This window comes from Spea bombifrons, chromosome 6 (genome assembly GCF_027358695.1).
Source record: "Spea bombifrons isolate aSpeBom1 chromosome 6, aSpeBom1.2.pri, whole genome shotgun sequence".
In the NCBI taxonomy this organism is placed as follows: Eukaryota; Metazoa; Chordata; class Amphibia; order Anura; family Pelobatidae; genus Spea; species Spea bombifrons.
Genome location: NC_071092.1, coordinates 40,384,674 through 40,411,506, shown reverse-complemented (window position 1 = coordinate 40,411,506; position 26,833 = coordinate 40,384,674). Strand labels below are relative to the sequence as shown.

Genomic DNA, 26,833 nt, shown 5'->3' with positions numbered 1-26,833 from the left:
CTTGTAAGAGCACTAACCACCTGGTGGTGATGCTTTGAATTGATACTTTGAAAGAATACTTTTAACACAGCCATGTTTGTAGCAGTGCAACCTTGTAAAGGAGCAGTCCATGCTGCTGAGTCCATCTGTACCCTGTGTGCTTGATCAGGAGGGGACTCCAGCTCCTTGAATATTTAGCTCTGATGATCTGATCTCTAAGGAATTCTCTATAACATTGACTCTCTTTGGACAGAACAATACAGAACAGACACCCCTTTTGCAGAAGGAGCTTAAAAACCTTTATTTTTCTTACTTCTCTCTGGCAAGATGTTTGAGATCACCAGGACCCTAAATGCTGCTTTATTAAATAACGAGGTAACATTTTGACACTTCTTCTTGTGCTGATCTTAAGCTGCTATAATGAAGAATGTTTTTCCTCCCCTGTGATTTTTTTTGTGTGTGATCTTAATGAAGACATGCTATCCTGATGTGCACACATCCTAATGTCTTAGAATTTGGTGGTTTTATCAAAATCAAGATCTTTTTTTTTTGGAGGGTGTCTCCAATGATCCTTTAAAACCTCTTAGCAGCCAAAGGGACCTAAGAATGTTGCAGGTCCTTCTGACAGTCTAGAGGTTGATGAGTGAGCCAGTCCTCCCTATGATAGTACCGAGTCCGGCTGTAAGGTGTTTGTTGGCTGGTGGTGTAGCCCATCCGGACTTATAAGTGAAACTGCTGATTGCTTGTGATGTTAAGATGTCCCTAACCTTCGGGAAGAATGTGTGCTGGAGACAGGCTGAGAGAGGCGATATGAATCCGTCCTTTGTACGTACATCTGGCGCTAATGACTTACAAAGCTGCTCGTTTAGGGTAAGGAAATCTTATAACCCTTTTAATTTGATTCTGGAAGGATTTGGAGCAGTTGTTTCTTGGTTTCTTGTATCTGTCTTGGGCATCGTGTGCTACTTTATATTTAACCCACTGAGTGCCAAAGCGGCGTGTAGGGCATTTTGGAATTTTGGTACTTTAAGAGTTAAATCTCTCTGTTTCCATGTCTTTTAGAAACTTATGGGCTGTGATTATTATTATTATTATTATTATTGTATTATTATTATTATTATTATTTATATGGAGCCAACATATTCCACAATGCTGTACAATGGGTAAATAACTGTCATCCTCTCTATTTGGGACATATTTTAAGACATACATGTTCCTTGTTTTCCGAAACTTTATGCTATAGTAGAAGATTATGTGTAGACAAGGGTGACATTGCCCAATATACAGTAGGTTGTTTTGGTGTTGAGAAAATGTTTTTAATGGCTTGTTTACATATACACGCTTTTTGTATATGTTTGTATTTTTTCAGATTCTCAGAGTTTGTAAATTTGTAATATATATATATATATGTCAATATCCCGTCTGTACCATGAACAAGCGTATTGCTGTACAATTGCTGCTGCTAGATGTGGTCCATTGTATCTAGAAAACATTGCAGTTTTCCGGCCTTTCCTTAGTTCATTTTAATTACAAACAGTAAAATATATCAAGAATTTTGTAAATGTGAGGATACTTTATTTATAGTCACACATGTATGATTGGGAGACATACATTATGTATATATATACATATATATAGATTTATACATATATATCATATAAGCTTTTGATATTAATGGGTAATGTAAAAAAAGTGACATAGTGTACATGTCATTATTTTTTATATTAAATGAGTAGATTTGCTGTTTGTAGTTTGCTGAATGCCTAAATATACTGAAGCATTTTGTTATGTTCATAAACAAAAAAAGGTTATGGTCATTTTCTGAATAAGTAACATGAGCAAGGGGCAATGAAGGCTTTTTGACTATCGTAAAGCATAGCCATACATTTTAAGGGTTAATAAATACGTTTTACACTGGACAGACAGCGCCACCCCTGTAAAGCGTACATAACACTGACAATTCCACTGCTGCAAGCAATAGTGCCACATTGGGGTTATTCAAACTAAAGTACTACTGCATGGATCAGTATAGAAAATGCTTATTCTATCCCAAAGTTTGAAATACAAAGTGTCCTATTCTTTATTTATTACGGGATAACATATTCTGCACTGTATAATTTATATATGACTTAGTTAACAAGTATATAACAAAGTTACACTTACACACAGAGATACTACAGGAGTTGTGGACCCTGCCCATGAGTTTCCAATCTAGCCTTATGGCACTTTCATACAAAGTTCCAGGCAAGAAGAGTAGGCTTCTGAGAGCCTCGCTCATGAGCTTACAATCTAGAATTATATGAGTAATTGGCACAAAAGTATATGTGAAGTTGAATTTGGATTGGGATAGTCCGGATCAGGGTATAGCCAGATCCAGGCTTAATAAAGTAACAGAACTTTATATTTAATGTCACATCCATGAAAACATATTCATATCCAAGAGGTTTCGCAGCAGTCAACATCTTCTACTTCTAGAGAATATACATGTGATAAATAGCATTGCTTTTAATCACAAAAATAAATACACAAAAAATCCCAAAAGAAGACACCTATTTATTTTTTTTTAGTTATTTAGTTATTTTTCAATTCATTCAAACGTTGCAAAGCAATTCATCATTCTTCAAACCAGCAATACTTTTATACACCTATTGGCTACATTAATAACGCAACAGAGGAACTTTTCTCCTAATGACAACAGAGTATTTACTCAGAGTATTGAGTACAGCTTTAGTCTACCACTTTTAAAGGCAGTTGTGCTGTTATTGTCGTTGAACTACAAATTCTCTATCAAAGATGATGGACATTCTCTCTGAATCCCCCCTCCCCAGCCAGAGACTCATACAACCTACCCTTCCCAATACCCTTCACCTGCACCCTGGAGAAACCATCCGTCCTCCTCACCTTCAAGATCTCCACATCGCTGACTTCCCCACATCACCCTCGCTGCAATCAAATCATCCTTACCCAAGCAGACCCCTTCCTTCCAAATCATTCTCCCCCCAAGCCCCTATTAGGTCCTATTCTCCTTACGCTCCATTAAGCTGTCCCACAATTTAAGTAGCGTTATAGAATCTGCTAGTGCTCTACAATAAATATAAGTTAAAGTAATTCTTCCAGCATAAGAATAAGTTACCCTAACCTGCATTAAGGCATCTCCCATATACCATCTTCTGCATTTCCATATGCATTTGGACATAGTAATGACGCCTATGTAACAAAAAGGCAGAACATTTATTTATTTTCGCAAATTGTATTTTTAGTGTAGTGGAAAAAAATATAACGAACCAAAAATATGATAAGCTACATGCATGTGTCGTCGTTCTGTAGGACCCTTTTTCAAAAACAATCCCTATTTAATTGTAATAGCGCCATGAAATCTGCTGGCGCTGCATAAATAAAATGTAGTAGCGATAATAATAATAATAATATGCTTCCATGCATATCAAGGAGCATACGGCTCTTCATCCTGACCAATGGGCCTATAAAAGGTTCATGTTCGGGTGCGGAAAAAAAATCTATATATATTTCCGCTACTGTAGCATTTCCTGTTGAATACAAAAGTATCACCAGATCTGGGATTAGTTCAATTCCCAAGTTAATAAAATGCAAAATCACATTTCTAATTAAAGGTACCATGTGCTTTCCAACCTTTCTGTTTGGTGATGGCGCCATGTGGCATCGATGCTGACAGAAACAGCAAAACTCAAATAGCCACAAAATGCAAATATTGTTACACAAAAAGTGTCAGCTTACGCCTGACTTTTACAATATGTGAATGGCCCATAGTTTAAGAACCCCCTAACTCCTGGGTGCCTTTGTTTCATTTTGAAGGTTTGTAACTAGAAGGTCAGGATCTACTTATCAGCTTCTTAAATCACTTCAATTCTATGTCCTTTTTAATCAAGAAAAAAATAATTAAAAAAATAATTAAAAAATAATAATAATAATAGAAAGGGTTAATATGACCCAAATTCCACTAATACCTAAAAAAAAAAAAAAAGGATTTTATTTAAAACATACATTGTACAGGTATTGGCTAGCTCTTGCTCGGCAGTTGACTTCTAGCTAACTTGGTTTGATTTTAGACTCAATACACAAGCTAGTGGGGGGGGGAATACATAGCTGCTGCAGCACCTCTTTAGGAACAGATGTGCCACTCAGCATTCCACACTTGATGGTGGCATGCGCTTTATCCATGGAAAGCGACTCAATTGCTTGCCTTAAGTCTTAATCAGTAAAAATAATTTTCATCCAAACTGCTAGCCTCTTCCCCATACTTAAAGAATCAATTTCTGTGCAGAATGCAGAGACAGATGAAAAGCCATGCATGCATTAACGCAGAATGAAGTGAGTGACATTTGTGTATGTAGAGCTCATTTGCATCGTCAGCATGCAGGCCATGTGCTTGTAAAAAAAATCTAAGAAACACCCAAATCAAACCGAACGTATAATAAGAAAATATTAACAGTATCTCACATAAAAGGTCTTAATTCTCCCCAAGGGGGTAGGGGGATTTTTTTTTCTCTTTGTTCCAGTTTTTCCTTTTTTTTTAGGGCTCAATAATTTGGATTGTTACAGTTTGCATGCTGGGAGTGACCTGTGATCAGATACTTTGGAGCCAGAAGTGGCCAGCTGGTCATTAATTAGATGATACAAGGGGCATTTCAGTGTCTGTCCCGAAGCCATTAACCTCCAGGCTCTGGGTGCAACATATGTCAAGTAAACGTATTGCAATTGACTTTCAGCAGACAAAGAGTTAAGCTTTCTAGTCTACTAGCAGCCAAATTCAATAGCACCTTGTGTAGCCACGCCTTCCCCCAGCCTTATAGCCAATCGGATACATGCTTCATCTGACAGATAGTCCCATAAATGCATGCAAGCATCTAGCCAATTTTCAAGCAAGGTTCTATCCAATTTTCATATCTACACCCTACTTCCGAGAGGCATCAGCTCAGTCTCTCCCTCTGTGTCTATCTCTTTTTTTCTTTTTTTTTTCTTTTTCATTTGTATTTATTTTGTTTATTTATTTATTTTTTTTGCTTTATTTTTATTCATTTATTTTCCTTTGTATATATATATATAAATATATATATATATTTTTTTTTACTATTTTATTTTTTCAGTTTTGTATTTTTTTTCCCCTGGTGGTTTGTGGATTTGAAACACAAAGAACATAAAAAACAAAAGAAACGTAAAATACGTGTAAAAAAAAAAAAAAAAATCCCGAAAAATATCAATTGAAGAGAAAAAGTCGAAGCCCAGCGAGACTCAAAATTATCCCTTGAGAATGGTGATGGTAGGTATTGACACCTTGTGTTGAAGTTTGTTACTATTTCTTTTTTTTATTGCTTGTATATTTGTGCAGTGATGCTTTGAAAATAGTATTGGTGTTTGTTGTGCTGTTTAGTTCATTATTTCATTGATTTGTTACCTGCCAAAATTCTAAATTGGAATGCAGGGGATTTTTCAAGGTCATTTCTTTGTAAGACATCGCATCATGCTTATGGCAAGCAACCCCCCCCATAAAACTTGGTGCGTATTGTGTCATGCGTTCATTGTATGTGTTTTGCTACATTAGATATGCGTGTTGCTACATTAGGTCTAGTTCTTCCATTGTGTATTTTCACAAAAGATACAAAAACTGCCCCAAAAGAAATGTAGAAGGACCAGGAGCTTTAAGAAGGGTCCTCGCCCCTTGCTGCTAATTTCAGTTGGTGTGAGCGATGGGTATGGTAATCTCTTATCACAGTGATTTATAGTGGCTTGGTGAATGGTGCATATTGCATATCAGAGACTTTCCTTACCGTGACCTCATAAAAAGAGGAGGAGGCTGGCGTGTGTTTGAGCGCACAGTGTATGTGTGTGTGTGTGTGTGTGAGTGTGTCCTTCGTAGCTTCACTTGCCAGCAGTACTGTAAGAAGGAATGTCAGCTTTTACACAACGCTCTTTTTGCTTTTGACACTGTGACAAGCTACAAGGCTCCATCTCCATAGTCACAGATGGAGTGGAATGGCTTAAAGATGGTAAGTGACTTATAGCAAACTGCATTTCTGTATATATATTTAAATATATTTCTACATATAGATGCATCTATATGTATATATACATGTATTAAATATATCATTTTTCAATATTTTTTATTATAGGCTTTACACAATTATCCTTTCTAGATTTATAGCTTTTTTCTTTTTCTTTTTTTGTTTCATTCTTGCTCTTATGGAAATTCATGCCTGTCGAACGCTTTACTGCTGTGTTTAGCGTGTGTTACAGCCAATCTAGAAATGTAGCTTGACAACTATAATGTCAATGCATGTCCATCACCGAAAGACTTGACGCTGTGAAATCTTCATTTGAATTACATGAGTCTTTGAGGGGTTTTTTTTTTGGGGGGGGGGTCTCAGTTGTGTTTTTGCCATAGACCGCCGTTCAAAGCTTTGTGCCTTAAAGGGGCGAAAAAAGCCCACATCTGCTGCAGAAAGCACATATGTTAAATAAGTACAGCTGTCCTTTCTCTTATCTGCCCAAATGTAGACCATGTAACTACTTGATGTTCCTTTTGTGTGGGTTTCTCACGCTTGAATCTTACAGTCGTGACCTGTATAGCTTGTCATTGAACACTGCGGGGGGGGGGATACCATCGATATATATATATTATATATATATATATTATATATATTCTTCTAAACGTACAATACGTATATGGTCCTTAACCCCCTCTCTTCCACTTTCCCTGCTAAAATACTTTGTAGTTTTATTAAATCTAGGTTTCTTTTCTACCCACCCAACCCCTCCATTCTCAAGAAATTGTCTTTGTCTGTCTGCTTGTTTTGATGGGTGTAAAACAAACAAGATTAGACGGAGCAGTCGAACTGAAAGCTATCGCTTCAAGGGGAAGCTAGTGAAAGGTTACCCAGGAAACAACCAGCGAGAAAGCCAAGATAGGAGAGCAGGTGGCGTTCATTTGGGAATATAGCGAGCGGCGTCAAAAACAGACTGGGGCTACCTCTATTATCTGCTCCTCTTTGTGGCAGTCAAAACTTTAATTATTCTTAACATATAGGTGCTAATTACGTCTCTTTGCCACAGATGTACAGCGAATTACCAAAAGACTATTTTCCATCGTCTGTCCCTCAGAAGGCTATATGGTTTTTATCTAGCGAGAGAGAGACAGAAAATAATGCCGGAATTGTTTGCCTATAGAACATAGAAATACAAAGGATTTATTGGATTGTGTTTATTTATCTGTTTACTTATTTATATATTTTACTGCTTAAACGCCTATTTGAGACATTATGGCCCAAATTTAAATATCTCTGGTTTATTTGGATGCAGTAATGGTTGGATTTCATATATATATATATATATATATATATATATATATATATATATAATGTAATATTTCTGTAAGACATTAGTTACCCACCAAGATCAGCGAGGAAGGATGGGTGTTGACCGTCAATAGTAATTTGGGTTGATGTGATATGCTGGTTGCCTCTAAACAGATAGCCGGCTAATAAAATGGAATTGTTAAAATATTTCTCTGTATTCTGTACGTTTTTATCTTGGCTGTTGTACATTGTGGGTATTACTTGGATGTAGGGAAATTCTGCATTAAATTTCCATGAATCTCACTTTTAATATGCTAGTATAAGCTGCTATGCATCTCAGTACATACAGAAACTATAACACTTTTATTAAAAGATAAGGCTTTTTCCCTACATTTTCAATTTACATACGTCCGGAAAAAAAACATTTTACCACTTTTTTCTGCCTTATAAAATATTAACTCAGTTCCTTGCCAGTATCTTTTTTTTAGAGCTTACCGTATCCTTTAAGATTTTCAATGCCACAAGATGAAACCTACAATCTTTTAAAGGGAGATATAGGTTCAAAGTTAGGAAATCACCAACAGCGATTAGCTAGTCCTAATCTGCTCTTTGTTAAATGGTGAATTCCATTCAGACACCAGTATAGAACGGTAAAACCCTATAATCAAAAGATATGTTTCACTCCACTGCTCACAATACCACAATTTTCGCCTTGTTTACTAAATGAATAATGTTATAGAGGACAAAGCTTGTTTTAAAATATGAAGCCATTTGAATGGAATTTATATATAGTAGCTGAGTGCTTGTTTTTTCCAGAAATAGCTGTCTTTTATGATTTTGATTCTCCTTGTAAAACATGCGGGGGTGGACTACATATATATAAATATATATATATATATATATATATATATATCATAAAATAGACAATAGTTAAAAAATAATACTTTTGGATCATTTTGATGCGGATGGTTTCGAGGCGGATCTATGTGGTTTTCAGATCTAAAACACAATGATTACTCTTCTCTGCCTTGGTCAACACTTCCTGTTTATGGAGCGGATCGCTCGGAACTCTTGGTTAGAACAGAGATAAAAGAAACCACGGACGTTACTCTATTCTTTCAGGAGGACATCTCAGTAAGAAGCAGAGGGACCCTACTCCCCCCCCCCCAATTACTAGTGGTTGGAATAACATAAATTTAGCGGTTGCATGGAAGCACTTTTGCTTTTGAGAACAGATTGTAAGCTCTGGTGGGCAGAGCAGAGATCATTCACCCCTCTGGAGATTTGAATTTTTTGCCAGCTCAGTTATAGCAGTGATTCATTATTAGTGTGAAGAACACTCGATAGTAGTCCCAGTAGGGGGCTTGATCATTGGATTGGAGATTAGAAAAGTCAATTCTCGGAAAGAAGAATTGGAACAGTCAGAAATTCTGGTGCTCTTGCAAGTATTACAGCATCTCCCCGTTATAGCGTTTCTTTTAATATAGAGTATTACATAAACAGTGACATTGGGAATTAAAATCGTTAATGCTGCTAGACGTTATTCCCATGCCTTTGCGAAGGTCTGATGGACAACAGCACCTGATGTCATAATTCTAAGATATTATGTCACCATATAACACACAGATGACAATGTAAGATTTCAAATTTTCTCTTTTGTTTTGAGCTGATATGCATGGTGAAATCCTATAGAAAAAAATAGAGAGAAATCCGATATAGATTGCATTGTTCCTAAATGGCTAGATTAGAGCAGTCGGGTGAGCGGTAGTAGTTGTGGCCCACATTGATTCTGATCGTCCCTTGGAACCATGTGTCTTAAACATCGACAGACATCCCGCTTGCTGTGATACAATCAGTTCTTGCAATTTAAATCCAATTCCTTTCAGTTTCTTTGTTCTTAAGACATCAGTGTCTGCCGAGAGCTTCTGATTTGCATGGAACCCCCCCCTCTTCTTTTACCTCTTTGTTCACAAAATGAAACGAGCCATCGTGGTAATGTTTCCATGTCCCACATACAACCGCATCTACAGTTTTCCCTACACTTTGTGGCCTGGAAACTTGAATCCATTCTCCTTTTGTGCATTTAAGCCAAAAACTCATTAGGAATTGAATTATAGGTTGGAATGGACTTAAAGACATAGACTCCCAAAGCGGACACACAAAAAAAGGCATGCGTTTAAATAATTGTCCATGGGACAGTTGACTGTATTGAATACGTACTGCAATGCAGTCTTTTTTCAATGCCATCGGAATTTGTTTGAGTTAGCGTTTCGCCGGGTACCATTTCCGAAAGCGTGCCTGTTATCATCTTGCATGTCGGATGGAATGACCAATCCAAAAAAAAAAAAAAAATTAACGCAGCTCCTCCCATTGTTTTGGAAACCACTAACGTGGGCATCACTGGTTAATTAACTAGGAATGTGATGCGGGAAGGTTTAAGGGCATACATCTAAAAGAAAATATTTTGGGTCGTCCATCTGCTGGTGAAAACGTAACACTGAGGTGTTAAACGCGGATGAGTATGGGGTGGGTGTTTATACATATGTATATATATAGATATATACATATATATATATATATGTACAGGCACTGGCTTTGTTTATATCATAAGATATGTAAAATAATTCATATTTTTCCAGTTATCTTTAAATCATAAAAGGCAACAAGGGAGGAACTTTTTAAAAGAAATTTAAACCCATAAAAAAAATGTGTTTTGTCAAGACAGTGCTTTACTGTGACACAGTGAGTGGGTGAAACCAGCATATATTTTTTGTGTTATGTTCGGCACTGAGAATCATAATCTTTCTTAATAAGTCCCCGTTCCCCTGAGATATAAACAGTGACAACTTTTACACATCACCAAAAAAAAAGAGTGTTTAATATTTTAATATGTTTACAGTGCAACTTTGACTTGGGCAATTAATGGGTTAAACGAATAAAAATAAAAAAACACGACCCATTTATGATCTTGTCGGAATCGTGCCAAGCTTGAGTTGGGTTCTGTCGTGGATGAGGCTCTGTTGTCTTAAGGGAACAGAATTTATGTATTGCATACTCGATTGTTCTTGGTGATATTGATTGCGTGGGGCATTTAAACAAGCAGAATTGCATTGACCTCTCACCCGGGGCGTTGTCACATTCAGAGCCTGGTAAAGGATGACAGATTTTATTTCAGGAAACAAAAAACAATCTCAGCATCTTCTAAAACTAAACGTTTCAATCCAGCCATCCATTAAACTGGGAGAAAGTCTCATAGAGAGGATTGATTAAGATGCATATATTTGCGGCTCAGCGACAGTTAATAACCGGAGAGGGGGGGGGATAAATTCTGCGTCAACATAATTGAAATTGACTTTTATGATATATTGCTTTTCAGAGCGCAGACCAAAATTTACAGTGAAAAGATAAGTAATAAGATATTTTACTTAATCTCATTTATTGCTTATTTTGTGGACATTTCAAGTATCAAGGGACAACAAGCATTGTCCACAACATATATTGGGTTTGTGTTCATTACTGACAGTATAGGAACATTGAGAAGCCAAGAGCAATTGTGCAGAGGACTAAAATATATTGGTTGTATTAATTAAGCCCATGAACTATAGTTCCCATCATCCGCCATGAATAGCAGGAGCTGAGGTTTTCCAGTTCTTGGTTTAAAAACAGCTTCTCATCCTTGGCTTTATGCATATATTCTTCAAAGTGTGTTGGTCTTCACAATCTCCTGAATAAAAATATAGAGATACAGTATTTGCTTGTGTTAGTTGAAGATCTTGAGTGTTTTTGTGGGAAGCTTTGCTGTTGGAACATCAGGAGAACCAAATGTAAACAACGTTGACAACAGCCATCGGGTACATGTTCTAAAATGAACAGATCTCCCAAAAGGACAACCCAGGGGTACCTGGCTATCACATGGCAATTCTGGTTGAAAAAGAGACACAGAATCCATTAAGTTCAACCCTGCTGTTGAACTTAAAGTTAATGAGCAGCTTTGGGCAATATTATCATGGTCTTATTTTGGATTTTTAAAGTTCCTGGAGCTCTCGTTTGGTTTTATGGATTACGAGTTGGACTATTTCACTTTTGTCCGGGTGGAATCACAGTGTGTGGCAAACTGTTCAGTACGATATTATGTAACTGATCCAACATTCCTTTTTGTGCTTTTCTTTGTGGCTTATTCGCCATTGTTGCCATCGTCTTCACCACAGGGAGCTTCCTGTGTCTTGCCAGGAATCGTATTCTTTTTCATTGTCCGTTACAATGAGCTTAGCTGGGTTGTATGCCCTTGGTGGGGCATTCAATTGATGGTGCACCACTGATACAGCGTTAAGAAAATAAACGTGCCTTAGAATGTTTCCTATTTGATACACAACAACATTTCAATTTATGACATAGACATTTTTAGAAACAGTGATAATTCCCGTGGGCATTTCTACTCAGCATCGCTGTCTGTATTTTTTTATGAGTAATACATTTTAGCTGAAAGCCCTTTCCATAGCTAAGAGCTACAACTGGTTGAGACCTTTTAAGATCTCCATATTATTGGAGGCACCTGCTAACCAAACCAAAAGGTTCTATGGAGGTATTACTTCATTTCCTTGATCTATTCACATGTTAGACAGGACCAACAGCAGTAAGGGCCAAGCTCCCCGCTCAACTCGCTTCCAAGCTACAGTTTGGTGAATAAACACATTTTTCTGGGCAAATATTTTAGGATCACTCCATGTATAATGAAGAATTATATCAGTCCCTATCCATCCAGCATAAAAGGTTTGGTTGCCTTGTTAATGAAGCTCCATTGGTCAACGTATAAACCTACACTTGCCATGTGGAAGGTAGGAAGGTAGACACCCAAATACCTACTGGCCTTTATTAAAAGGCCTTCTCTAGGCATTCAGGTTAAGCACAAAAAGGTCATTTGTACGACCGTTTGTATTTTTAAACACCCATGACTGACAGGCCTTTATGACATGGTCGTCATAGCATTCCCGTCAGCACCGCACAATATAAAAATACATTTATTGTAACCAGTGATCTTTTTTTAACCGTTTGATGTCTAGTGTTTTTCCAAACATCCTGGTCCAAAGAGCCAAACAGTTTGACTAACTTCACTAAATCACTACCAAATGATTTGTTATAAAAATATATAGTCTTTCTAACCAAAACAGCACACTGTGATTAGCTACTGGCCTAATCATTTTCTAACTCACAGAGAATCTGAAATTATTGTTTTATCAACTTAAATCTACAAGTCACGTTATAATTTTCCATCAATATCAATGATATGTGCAAAAGCTGCCCTTTAAAAAATGAAAATACTATTTTATAAAATGTATGTTATCATTAACTTACTCTGTGGCTTTTACCATGTGTGTAGAAAATATAATGGCGGAGCTATGTCATGCTCTGGGGTACACATTGCAAAAAGCCAGAGAGGCACAATATTCTTTTAGGGAACATGGTTTGGAGACATGGATTGGCAGCAGGGCTTTACCAAAACTTTTTATTAGACAGATTTGGGCTGGGGGGGAGTCATTTAATTACGCAATTTAATTCAAAAACATGTTGGGCTGGATTGAATACAAACAATTGAATAGCTATTCCCCCAATAGACAGCGAAAGGAAAATGTGAACTAAAATGTATCACTTTATTTTCAGCTTATCCTTTCCATTCCAGTTTATAGGAGGATTGCTATTTAATTGCTTGTGATAGACTTATCTCAGGCATTGAACCCATCCAGTTTCATTATCGTAGACATTTAATGCCATAGAACCCTGTGATTCATCCCCAGCCCATTTTTAGGTTCTTTAAAACAGAGACATTGGAGGAGGAAAGAGGAGAGAGGGACCGGTCCGCCAAGCTAGGGTCCACCTTGTCTGGTACTCTATCCTACCACCCACCATTAGTGGTTATCACCTAGAAATCGGGATTATTTTAATAGGCTAAAGAATTGTTCGGTACACAGATCTTTTACTTAAATTTGATGCAGCTATGGTAATGACGTACAAGAAACAAGGTCATTGAAATGGATGTGGATGCACATTTTCAATGATTGGACTGCACACAGCAAAATGCAATGCTTGCAGACAAGATGCTGCCTTGCACTATTTCATACAGTTAACCCCTCTGTGCCTAATCCTGAATATACTACTATCTTGTACTAGAAGGTTAGCACCCTTACAATTCAAGTGACTTTCAAGTTTATTTTATATTCTGTATGCTCTTGGACATTTAAATTGTAGCAAAATGGAATGATTGTTACTGGATAGTTTTATGGCTTTTTCACTGAAACCAAGGCGACAACACTAGTAGGTGATGACACTTGTCATATAGGGACCCCCCCCCAATAGTCACAAGCTATTTTATATTAATAATAATAGTAATGGCCTAAGCATCTAATCTAATACAATTTAGTAGGTGAAACACCTTGGATTGTCCCATGTGAGAAATGAGGTCTTCTTCAATCAAATCAATACACAGGGAGGAATCATTAAGAAGGAGAAGACCATATCATTCCTGGGAGATGATACACAAAAGTTGTGCAAATATATGTGCTATGGTGGGAATATCTGTGGATTTTCATCCTCCTAACATCTCCCTAACTGTTTATAATGCAGATGTTAAGAATGGCTTCTGTTTAGATGTGTAGATTTGTATTATATTTATTACCGGTATATTTGAAGATGTTAGGATGACTGTGAGCCATTGTGGTAAGAGAGATATTCCTATGCAGTAAAAACAGATGATATTGGCTTTTTTTCTGGTGTTTTGTCCTATTTGAAACCATAGCAATGGAAGACAAGACCACCAGATCAAGTTTTGAGGTGTATAACTGTTGGTGTGTAGAAGGACAGAATTATGTAGAATGTGTTGATTCTGTAATACATATAGGCCACACTACCCAACCACCACCACCACCGACTTGAGTGATCAGACACTGATATAACTTTACAAAACATACATCCCAGTCCCAGCAAATATGGTGTTTCCTTTAGGTTTTAGGTTATTTAGCTATTTATTCTTAACTCAGATGTTAAGAATCCCTGTTTTTGATATTGACAATGGCTGTTGTCCTTCTCACAGTATGTAGAAATGTTGTCAACTACTAATTATGACATCTTGGCAAATCACGAGAGGAATATAAAAGGCGTATTAAGCAAAATGTGCTTTCTAGTCTTTTACTTAAATAAGCAACCCTCCGTGAGTTTATTCACGTTACTGACTCATAGTTGCTTTTTTAAGATTGGGTTTTACTTGTATACGATACGCATGTACATTTTATACGTAGCTTTGTGGGAGTTAAATCAACTTTGGTTATTTCACAAGGTAATGCAGAGAAGCCTAAGAAGAACTAGCAATTGTCTGGCATCTTACCAAAAAACCTAATGCGCAGCATTTCTCAATGCATACATAATTCATCTAATACCATGAGTTTGCATAAGGCCGCAGCATCAAGCATCAAGAATTGGTGATTCCATATAATCTCAAGACATTAAAGGAACAGTCATGTTTTATTTCTCTTTATTGAATCTGTATTAAGGAAATATTAAAGCTCCTTTACTAACTGATGCATACTGTTCCATCACCATACATCACCCCTCTTTGTTGGTGCACTATTCTATCTGGCATTCACTGGAAGATACTGGGTTCAGTTCTTAAACCAGCCACAAGGGGCGCTGTGCATTGGAAGCTTATCAATGCAAGGGTTCAGTGCAAGTGCAGGCACAGAAACCCAGCATCATTGCCTAACACATGGGGCATTCTATTGGGTAAGTAACTGAGTAGTGTTTCCAAGCGATATGCTGCGAGGGTTGCAAAAAAAAATGAAAATTATCTATAACTAATTTTTGTTTTTTACCTACATGTAGTAGACATGATTCCCGGACATTTGAGTTTTTTCTTTTTTTTTTTCTTATTTTTGTATTTCTTATTTTTATTATTCTCAATTAATTATGATAACATTGGAACAAAAAAAAATAGAATAGCCAGCCCGGCGCATGGGGTAAATTCCAAAATTTTTTTTCAGTCAGTTAAATGCACTAATAAATTTGCCTTCATTACTGTCTGATATTAAAAATATTTTTTTTTTTTGCAAAAGAAAGAAATAGTTTGACAGAATGCACTGCATGGTGTTTTATTTCAATCTCGAAAACTCCAAATGTCTATAGCTTTGTTTGGTTAGCCTTTGATAGCCAGTCGGCGAGCAGTGTATTGCTTTGAAAATCATAGCACTGACATGAATACGAATATAAATGCCAAGTAAAACTCTCCTGATTATTTGAAGATAGAAAAATTCAATCCGGCATAAATTAATGGTTTTGCTACATATCAACATTCAGTCTTTGGAACATTAAATCCTTAGAGGAATTTGGAGCCTAGTAAAACCAGATATCATGTTCAGGAAGAGCTACTTGGTACATTTATTTCTTATTAGAAAAAGTCTATAGTTTTACATAGCACAAAATGTGTGAATTCCTAGTGGTACTGATCAGTGGTCTTCAGCCACTATTACCCAGAATTCCAAGAGGAATCTATAGGAGAGATATTATTCACAACTTTCGATCCACCACTAGAAAATGGATAGGGTCGCATCTCAGAAAATTATTAAAAATGTAAAAGAAATGTATTAATATATATATATATATATATTTAACACAGATCTTCATTTTGTATGCCACATCTTTATGCTGGAGGTTATGCATATAAAAGGGGTGATCTAAAAGTGATGTTATCACCATAGCAACCAATGGCATGGTCCTGTTTACCAAACCCTATTTAAAGAGACTCTCTTTTTAATATTTGAAATCATTCAAATTGCTTCTTTCTTTGTGTGTTTAGAACATTCACAGATATGTGTGATTTCTGCTTCATTCCTTGTATGTGTTTTCCCATTAGATGGAGCAGATTGAAGGATATAAAAAGGATGCTTTATTTCAATTTGACAATTTCTTAAGCAACTACTGTATATCACCTGGGAAGGTTCAGATGCATACATCATATATGATAGCATCTCCGACGTTACCCATTTTCTGCTGTAAATAAAAGGCCCTGCCTGTCTACTACCCATTTTCATGTGGTTGAAGTTGTCATGATTTGAGCAATGTAAAGTATAAATGTTACATTATTGGACCAGACACGTATACCGGAAATCTCTAGAAGACCCCTCACCTTAAATGTGTTGTTCCATCTACTGAATTTCACACTTATTTTTTTTTTTTGACCAAACCCAGCTTCAGAAACATCGTTCCTAGTATGATTTATTGTCCAAACACATTCAAGGAATAGTTATTTAGTACATATTAGATTTCATTCATCATTTTTAGGGTATGCTTAATTGTCATGCGACTCAAAAGCAAGCACTGATAGGTTGTTGTCATAGAAAGCAAACAAGCATCTTTCTCTGTGGTATTTATATGATAGACTCGTCACAGAAAATAATAATGTAACCGATCTGGTAAGATGTACTTGGTTAGCATGCCAGGGCTCTTGCCTTAATGTTTCCTATAAAACTTGTAACCGCTTCTGCCACAACTGGTTACAAATACCATCATTACAGTCATTACACCTAAACGTTTACTCCCCTCGCCCACTAGCCTCCATGGGCAACTGGGAGCTTCTCAGGATAGGCTACCTGGAGCTCTGCCTCTTCTGGGGGAGTGGCTTTGTGTGGGGGTGGAGTTAACTCCAGACAACCTTTAGTGGGCATTGCCACCCACCCTGGGAGAATGAAGAACCTGACCTGGGGACCCAAGGAAGGAGGACTTCACTAGGAGAACCTGGGTCAAACCCTGAGGGTTCTCAAGTATGGTTATATGTGTATTATGCACTACTGGTGTAATAGGGCAGGACTGGCCCTACATAAGCCACAGTGAAAAGACATGAAACATTTCAGACCCCCACAACTCACCTGTAACTCAAGGAGTGGTGCGTAAACCCAACATCTTAGGGACTCCTTGAAGTAGGATATACAATAATCGTTTACTTAATATTTTTGTCAACAGGAATGATCATCACTTTTTTTACCCTCTTCACTGGCACTCAACAGGTTAAAAAAGGGGAGCATTCATATGAAAACAGAGCTCATGAATACTTCATGAAGCACAATTTACCACAATCTCTTTTTTTCTGGCACAAAGGTGCAGTGAACAGTTTCTTATGCATAGATAATATTTTGGACTTCTTCACGCTGCTAGGAATAGCAATCTGTTCTCTGAATCGGATGAAAACAGCATGTTTGCTATCTTTTCCCCTAATATTTTACTTCTTTGAAATACTGTTGGGTTGATATTTTCCAAACAAATGCCACTTGGGCATTTATAAATAGACTTATCCTTGTCATGATTCTGATGGCGGTACAGATGTGAAAATCATGGCATAAGAACGTCAGCACAATATGAATAATCAATGTTTATGTCCTCAAACAAAGGAAATGCATGGGTGGCTTTTTTGGTGCCAATAGTATTTTTTTTTTTTAAATACATCCAACATTAAATTATGAAAAGTAATATTTCAATCTGGCTGAAAAAAAGAATAGCGTAGATTATATCAGCTTGTGGGTTGCTTAATGTTGTGTTGAGCTACTGAGAAAAGATGGATTTCATAGACCAGTGCTAAGAATGGTAGGAATCTTTTGCTTTTACTACACCTTTTATGACATGTAAGCTAAAACATGTTTCCATTCCCCGACTATCCTTTTACCAGCGGTATAGAATTATAAAATGAAATTATAAAGTCATATAATGCTCTTACAGCATCCAAGATGGAGATGAAATGCGTTAGTGACCCCCATTGTGCAATGGGCATGAACGATGTCCATACTGTCTCAACCCACAACAGACAGGGATCAGAAGCTGACGGGTCCTTGCGACAGCCCACATGGACGTAACACTTTAATAAATTACATTGTCCTCAATTTTTAATTCTGTCTTCTTATTTTGGTAAATATATATATATATAATCATTTATCAAGCATCAAGTACCCAAAATAGAAAACGTAAAACTTTTTGTATAAAAGATGCAGGGTAAATATATTGTTTTTACCTTATTTTTATTTTTTTTATTGTCATTTTACAAATCACTCATGACGGCTAGGGGGGAGATACATTTTTGGGTTCTTTCTGTATATCCATCTATTGCATGCCTGATGTGTGTGCATTCTATAGCAGGAACACTTGTTTTTTTTACATAACCTCCAAAGTTCCTTTTTTTCTCCGATTCGGGGGAGCGGTGTCCCTTTAAGATGAACACAAAAGGGAAATAAGATGCCAAATTTGTGTGCTGTTCGTGTAATCGGGTTGCTCCGGGGCATGTTTATCTTCGCTGAAATATTGAAGCTTCAACATCCAAGCAAAAATATGCTCATTGTTTTCTGCAGAAATCAATTGCCAACATCTAAATTATAATCACAGATAAATGTAACTTTTTATCCCCGCTGTATTTATCTTAATTAATCAGCCTGGCATTTTAAATAGTAAAAAGGTATGATTCAGATTTCCTGACTGCGCTGCTTCCTGGATAAATAATTCAAGTGTAAATTAGAGATAGGGGTCACGCCACAATTTAAATCATTAGCTGCTAGAATTAATTTGCTTTTTTAAAAGCATTCAGACACAGAATAATTTGTCTTGCTGTCTAAAAAGCAGTGTTCTGTTGAAAAGTATGAAATGGGAATAAAAATTAGAGCAGGCGGAACACGAGCGCATGCGCTTGCATGTTATTAGCAGAAATCAACCTAGATTTTACAAAATGAATCATTGTAAAAATGAAACGTAAAAAAAAAAATAAATGTAATACACATCAGATGAGGTTCTGTCAAGCCTCAACCGGTATTTTTTGAGCAAGCGATTTTTTTCTGAATTATATTTAAAAAATCCAGTTTGTTTTTTTGGAATAATTTAACCTTTGGTTAGAAATAAACATAGAATATGACAGCAGATAAGACCCATTCAGCCCGTCTAGTCTGCCCATTTGTCCTGATATAAGACTTAGACCTTAATCAACTCAAGGTCTTGTCTTATGTTTAGAATAGCTTCATGAGTCTCTTACATTTAAATCAAGAAAAATAGATCTTTAATTGATTTTTGGCAATTTGTATAGGTTTGTGCCATCGTTAATTAACAAAAAAGAAAAAAAATGCTTTATTTAGCCACTGCCAATCACTTCATGCCGCCTGTAGAGATGCATTAGACGCGCAGGATTGAACAACACTTACAACGGATACTGCTGGTGCTTCTATGGTCGGTGACCAACTCCGCTCATGTGGACCAAGAGAAAGTAGGCAGAAGAAAGTGATCGGTGGTAATTAAGTGAACATACTTTGTTACTCAAACTCTTACGATCATTTCCGTAGAACAATGTTTACTAGCGCTTTAAGCTCACGAAGGGCGAGGTGTCCTATGCTGTGTATGTGTACAGAGTGTTTTTACGGTCTCAGTATGTTTTCTAAAATCTCTGATAGGAAGCGGCAAGCGTGAAATGAGCAAATCCGCTGAGCAGGTGCAAAGTGCCACCAGGTGTCACACGTGCTTTGAAAGATTTCTCTTTACATACTAATGGAGGCAAATTCACAAAGTGGCAGAAGCAGACCATGTGGGCAGCCAGTAATCGTTGAGCTGGAAGAGGTCAGACGGAGAGAGGGTTATGGGTCGCCTGCCTGGAAAACCTTGCCTACACTTTATTACAGCTCGCAGACATATTTTATACAGCTGTCAGAACACAAGAAAAATAAATGAACCCTTGATTCTGAACACGCTTAGTCAAAAATTAAATGTGCACCCCCGCGGGTTGCCATGGGTTGTACTAGGTTTCTCTGCCATACCCAAAATGCATTAGTAAAAAAACCGAAATGTAGGTAATTGTTGCTTTATGTTTAGAGAACCTTTACGTGATGGATTGATAATGATGCTTGCCAAGTTAATACAAATAATATAAATGTAATATTTTCTTCATAGCATTACACTCATCAAAATGTTGCTTTTAGATACTTCCATTCTAGTTCATAAATTGCTCTATGTATACAATGTATTACTAATAAAATGCACCAAACTTTATAGAACATAATAATCCGCAATATTGGTATTGATATATCTACTAGAATATGAAGGATTTTATCTGTGGGTGCGTGGAGTGCAAGGTGACTTTTATTTAGTCCGTATCAAGGATGATCTAAAACAAGCGATTGCTTTATGAATATATTCTGAATATATTTTTGTATTATTGTCTTGGTGTAATTAGTATTCCCTACTGTAGAACACCGTCCACAATTTACTTATTGAAGACAAATGAAAGCTGCTGTTTTACAAAACATTATTTGCAATCTGAGGTTTGCCTTGGGGCAAGGGTTGGTCAATGGAGCAGGCAGCCTAAGACGGCTTCTTGCTATTATAGCAATGAGCGCAAAATATATCTATATGGGCTACATATGCAATATATATGGTCTAAGGAGGGTGGCCACTGTTAACAACATTATTGATTATTTAGTAGTTGGTTTGAAATTTTTTTTTGCTATAATGGGGGGGGGGTGTTTAACCATGATATCATGTGATGGGATTTAGCTTGTCTTAAACTAGCCACCTATATATATATAAAAATATATAACTATTGTAAAACACGCGTTTTCCTGAATCCCGGAAATTTACTCAGGGGTCCATCCTTCTGTATATGATTCGGAATCATCTACATCTACTTTTTTTTGAATAGTCATATATAATGTAAACGTAGGAAGAACGTGCCATCAAAAAATGTGTTTACTGTGTGTCGTTTGTGTTGGTGTCAATGAGTGTTTAGCATCCAGTCTATTCTTTTTTCTTTCATTTTAATAATACATGGATTTAATAGCATAAAGACATGTTAAATCAAGCAACTGAAAAGGTTACACCGATTGGCTATATGTAGGTATCTTCAGGCACAACTGCAGCATAGCCCAGGGGTAACAGAATAAAATATTTAACAAGAAAATTACCATCGTGCTGTTGTCACACATATATATATATAATTAGTATAAAACATTTACAGATTTTGTTTGAGAAAATCAGATGTGGAGTCGTGCTATTATGGTGATACATTGTGTGTAAGGAGTTATTTTAGGGTTGATGTAAAGCTATGTTTCCTGGCTCTGCAGAATAGCTAATCCTCATAATAAGATTCAGCTGAATACAGACCTGAGCACTGAATTTTAAAGACTTGAAAAGCTGACTAAATATTCTTAGCCATGCAGAGAACAAGTTACTGTGTTCATGGGGGAGAGGGAGAAAGAGGGGGGAGAGAGAGAGAGGGAGAGGGAGCGGGGGGGGAGATCCTCTTGTAGTGATCTTTACATAGAGTTTCAGAATTAGAGTGATTTATTGGTAGATACTTTATCTTTGTAACAGTTCAGTTAAGTGTAACTGTGACGCTGAGAAATGGAACTCACTGTAGGGTACGTGCTGTTTTTGAAATCTATTTTGTACGTGGTTTATAATATAGTCAGTGAAAAATAAGGCATAATGGAAATACGCTAGCCGTAAAAATGATATCGTCTTGCATACTCCCATGACAAATAACCCTTGTTCGTGTTTTTTGTACCTTCCAGATAATTAGCACCATGGAACCTCAGGTGTCGAATGGCCCAACTTCCAATACAAGCAATGGACCATCCAGCAACAGTAGGAATTGTCCTTCCCCCATGCAGACGGGGGCAGCCACAGACGACAGCAAAACTAACCTCATAGTCAACTACTTGCCACAGAACATGACACAGGAAGAGTTCAGGAGTCTGTTTGGAAGCATCGGAGAGATAGAATCCTGCAAATTGGTGCGAGACAAAATCACAGGTACATGCATCATCCCTTTCGGTTTTTTTCAAAAATATATAAGTATACATTTGTAATATTTCTGAAATATAACAACGGAGGAAATACTAAGATTACATTTAAGGTGAAATAGACAGACCTTGTTTTATGAAAAGTCTCCACTAACCCTTTTTTTGGCTTTCATTATAATTTTTAGGGATTATTTATAAATATTTTTTTTCTTTAATCATGGAAAATAACTTAATTTACTTTATTTAACTTTTGTTTTAAAAAGGGAGTTTAAATAAGAAGCTACGTCATCTTAATGATCCTCATCCTTTTCCTGTATCTGATGGCAGCTAATAACAATATGGAAGGTTAAGGAATTTTAGATACTCCTGATATCACGTGTCCGCTGGAGTGTTATGTGTGGTATACTATACAGTACGGGTGTATTGATCCCCATAGAACGCGATATTCCCCGCTGAATGCTGCCAGCAACTAGCCTGAGATTGATTATGTTAGTACTCAGAAGATGGTTTATGTATTGCGTATAAAATAACAATAGTGCAACGGGTTTGCACTGGAGTGATCGGCATGTAGCCCATGTTGTTAAACTGCATCCATAGCACCTAGGGTATTTATATATCTGATGAGGTTTGACTAGATGTTTGACTAGAAGTTTGACTTTGATCATCATCTCTCTTGAAGTCTTCAGTAGTTCCCCATTTTTTGGAGCAGGACCAAGAAAATATGGCCCCTCTGCTGGGGTTTAAGCTTTTGCATTTTTTTTCTCGAGAGTTCGATCCTAGAAGCAACAGATTGTGGACCTGTCGGTCCACCACAGAAGTACAAAGGCACTTGGTCACCCTGCATTTCCACTGACAGTGAAGCAAGGAGCCCTTTGACTTCAATAAAACAAAAACTGGTAAAGCTAACAGCCCTATGCATTTTTACCACAGGCTAGGTTGATATCCAGTGGTGAATCTTGCACTAAGGCCATGAGGTCAGATCCCAGATTTCATAGGCCTTTTTACTGCCCAAAAAAAGAAAGGGGTCATATTGCCCTGTTGGGCGATAACACTCCACCGTGTGCTGCTGCTCAATGGGCCTGTTATATTATGGAGACATGCGCCTAGCGTAGCATAGCCACCAGAGTATGAATACTCAGTACCACGTGTCCCTCTGTCATATCCTGGCACTTAGCAGGGAGGACAACAGCCATAGAGGTAAGTAGGGAGGGTGAGGCAGGGACACCCCAGCATATACAGTAGCTATACGTGTGTTCCAAACATGTCTTTTTTGTGGTTGTGATTGAAAGCCTACTTTTTGCCACATTAACAATATAACAAACAGTTAACACTCAAGCACAGCAAGTGCACACTACATCTAATCATTCCCTAACTAAAGAGTTGTAGCTATATTGCAATCCATGTATTGTTGGTCTAGTTGGTCAAGGCTTTGAGGAAACCCTTGCAAGATCTACCAGGCACAACTGAACCCTGTATCTCTAGGAAGACTTAAAATGCATGCTGATGAGTCCCGATGAGTTCCTGATGAGTTCCCCGCATTGAATAGATAAATATATTTTGCCAGATTTGCTTTGTGAACAAACTTGGCTCGGTGTCGGTTTTGTGAATAAAATGGGTTATTACAGATTATGTTCCCTCTACACAGGAGACAAATACTCTCCTTTAGGAAAAGAAGTAACATAAAAGAATCTCTATTGTTGTCTTTGAAAAGATGCTGAGTTGGAATTAGGGGAAAAAAAAACAATTTAGTCAAAGAGCAAGCTTATTATACCTTCTCGTTCACAAAGTAATTAATTTTGGCTTTTTAAATTAGCAGTAAAACTGGTCTCTTCTGAACCATTGCAGCCACGCAGCAGCCAGAAGGGAGAATGATGAAGTTTCTTACCTGTTCAGCAGAAACATAATTATAAAACAAAACCCTGCGCTACGAATTGGCACAGCCTGCTTAATAATTTAAATTATATGACCATGTGTTACCCATTCATCTTCCATTGCTGTATCTGTCCTTTTTTCTAGTAAAAAAAGAAAGAGGAAAAAAAATGATGACCCCCTATATGCCTTACATATTCAGTATTTTAAAATATACACAAAAAATACAAGAATGGAACCTTTATTTTATATCTGAGGTTGTATGATTGCGGCTGTAGACATTATAAGCCATGCTGCCAATTTTAATGTTGTTAAACATTTAGTTACTTACATGGCAATAGCTCAGATGTTTTGTTACTTTAGTTTCTTCTTTGGTTTACTGAAGAGGGGTACAGTGGATATGTTTTATATGTAATAATTGGGATTTGGATAATCTAGAATATGAAAGCCATAATCTACATTTTTGTTAAAGACATGCTGAAGAATGGTATTGTAGAAACTCTGGATCCACTTTATGAGCTCCAGAAAATGACAATAAACTCAAATTCTCATTATCTTACCGGAATGATGAGAAATGACATTGCCGTTTATAGGCTTTGCGTAATGGATGTGCATGCAACAAACCCTAGTTTTTCTTTCTTTCCTCTATTCTCCATCTCAGCAAGCCAGCTAGCTGGAGCGTGTGTGCATGCCTGCCAAGTAGACACGCTAAAAGCCGTGTGGACGGAGTAGTAATAAGTATTGTGCTACGCAATACTCAACACGTAGCAGGGAGCCATGGCTTCAAGATGATCTTGTAAGAGATCATTAGGAGTCTTTTTTAAATTGTCATCTTAGCGATCATGCTAAATGGAACTTGGAGGCTATTTCCAGGGTCTTTATCAGTATCCTCCTGAGGATATATGTAAAGATATCGAAATCATCTGAACTTGAAGCTACCATGCTAGATGCTTATTGAGTTCAGTTGAAATCTACTTAATTTAAAAAAAAAATTAATAGTACTGTATAAACCAGCCGCTGTCCGAGAACATTTATTCTTGTACAATACATTTTACATGCAGACCCCTTACATTAATTGTATATATATACGATTAATATATTATATTTAAGGTATTTGTAAGTCCACCCCAGTGTCAAAAATAGAGAAAAATATAAGTGAACAAACCCCAGTGCCTTTTAATCTACAGTTTCTTGCTAGGCCAATATCACACAGGCAGTATTATTAAAGACGCTCTCTTCTACGCCTTGATAACGGCTGGACAGTATTTAAGAGCTGCTTCCTTCATTTCCTTCTCCCTTAATGGGTTAAAAAAAAGGGGATTGTTAATTGGGCGCAGCTGCAGAGCTTCATCCTGTGCCTGGTATAATCTTCAATTTATTCTGTAGTCTCCATATGGGTTTTCCCATTAGATTTTCTCACAATCCCTGGGAGATATGTATGTGATGGAAACATTTTTTCTTGGGGGGGGTGACATAGACATTGGTATTTCCCATCTCATTTTATTCTGTTATTCAACGTATGCACCTGTCTGCTGCTTAGTACAAATCGTAGGATTCTCCTTCATTTTTGTTTTGTTAATATTCAGATTTTTAAAACAATGCCAGATTTTGGATATTTTTAAGCAGTTTAGCATGCATAGTTGCCAATAGCCTCTGTTGGGTCAAGACAGTCCCTACAGCTGGCCTTGAGTCCTAATCAATGTATACAGCTGCTAGGTCTGTGTTGCCGATAACTGTTATGGGGTAGATATGGAATACCAGCATGACCCGATGTCAAAAAACACCATGTTAATTGGTACCCCATCAACTTATCCCAATGGCAAGATTCATGCGGTTACTGAATACACATAAGCTATTAGTTCCATTAAATAAAATACAATATAACAGCACGGTATACGTGCCACATCCGGCTGGTGGCTTGGTTCTTGTGTAGTGGCCTTTGGCCACATGCCAATTATATCTATCAGATAAAGTGGCTTGATCTCGTAGTATGTTGATATGAGCCATTATATCACTGACAACAAAGACAGAAACACAGGAGCTGAAAATGTAAATATTTCACTAACAAAAAGGTCCCTGGAGAATAATTAGTTATTTTACCTCCAGGAGGCTGGCTGATTTTCATTTATGTGAAAGAAAAATGGAACTTTGTATTCTTTCTTTAATTATGTACCATGTTTGGTCTGAGGGAACACAGTGCCCCAAATATTTGGAATTAATTCCTAGAAACATACCCTAATATCAATTACCGAATATTAATAATAACGGGAATAAAAGGCATCAAGCACAATAAATAACTAGACTAGCAGCTGACCTGCCACAAAGGTATATTAACAATATATTAAAGGCACATTCTGCATTAACACCTTGAGTACCAAAGCGTTCTGTAAGACTCTGCAAAAGATGTACATAACTGGAAGGTTATTAATGCTCTTGTATAATTTGATTTGTACGCACTTTTATACATATGTACCAACTGTAGATAAAGAAAATACATAATATTTGAAATCCTTCTCCTTGTACAAGCAAAATGTTTTATATATATATATAAAAAAGAAAAATATCATCCCCAAAATTTTAGCCTTTTAATGGCAATTTGGGTGTTTTAGGAGTTTTAGTCAATAGCCTGTGATTAAAAAACCACATTCACTTGTAGGGTCTGTATAGGGGATTGGCAGAATAGCTGGTAGATGTATGGAGCATAGTCACTTAGAAAGTGCCTGCAGGTAGCGGTAAGAAGCCTAAAATATGATGTGAAGTTTAATACATGATAAACATGGTACATAGATTTTTTTTTCCTGCTTACTTTTAAGGACCCCATGTTGTTGCCCCTGTCTTATGTCTTGCTAGGAGAGG

The 26,833-nt window shown here is 37.0% G+C and overlaps 1 protein-coding gene across 9 annotated transcripts in view; it reads left to right on the top strand.

Annotated features, from left to right (window-relative positions):
- Window positions 1–245: 245 nt before the first annotated feature.
- ELAVL4 (ELAV like RNA binding protein 4) overlaps window positions 246–26,833 on the top strand; it is a 39,248-nt gene continuing 12,660 nt past the window's right edge. For 6 of the 9 annotated variants that reach the window (XM_053470196.1, XM_053470195.1, XM_053470190.1 and 3 more), the window contains exons 1-2: window positions 721–849; window positions 21,878–22,118. In XM_053470196.1, the coding sequence (XP_053326171.1) occupies window positions 736–849; window positions 21,878–22,118 (355 nt within the window). In that variant the 5' untranslated portion in view covers window positions 721–735. Of the gene's footprint in view, window positions 355–720; window positions 850–4,859; window positions 5,276–5,850; window positions 6,003–21,877; window positions 22,119–26,833 lie in introns of those variants that run through there. The other 3 variants (XM_053470188.1, XM_053470193.1, XM_053470191.1) reach the window with 3 other exon arrangements.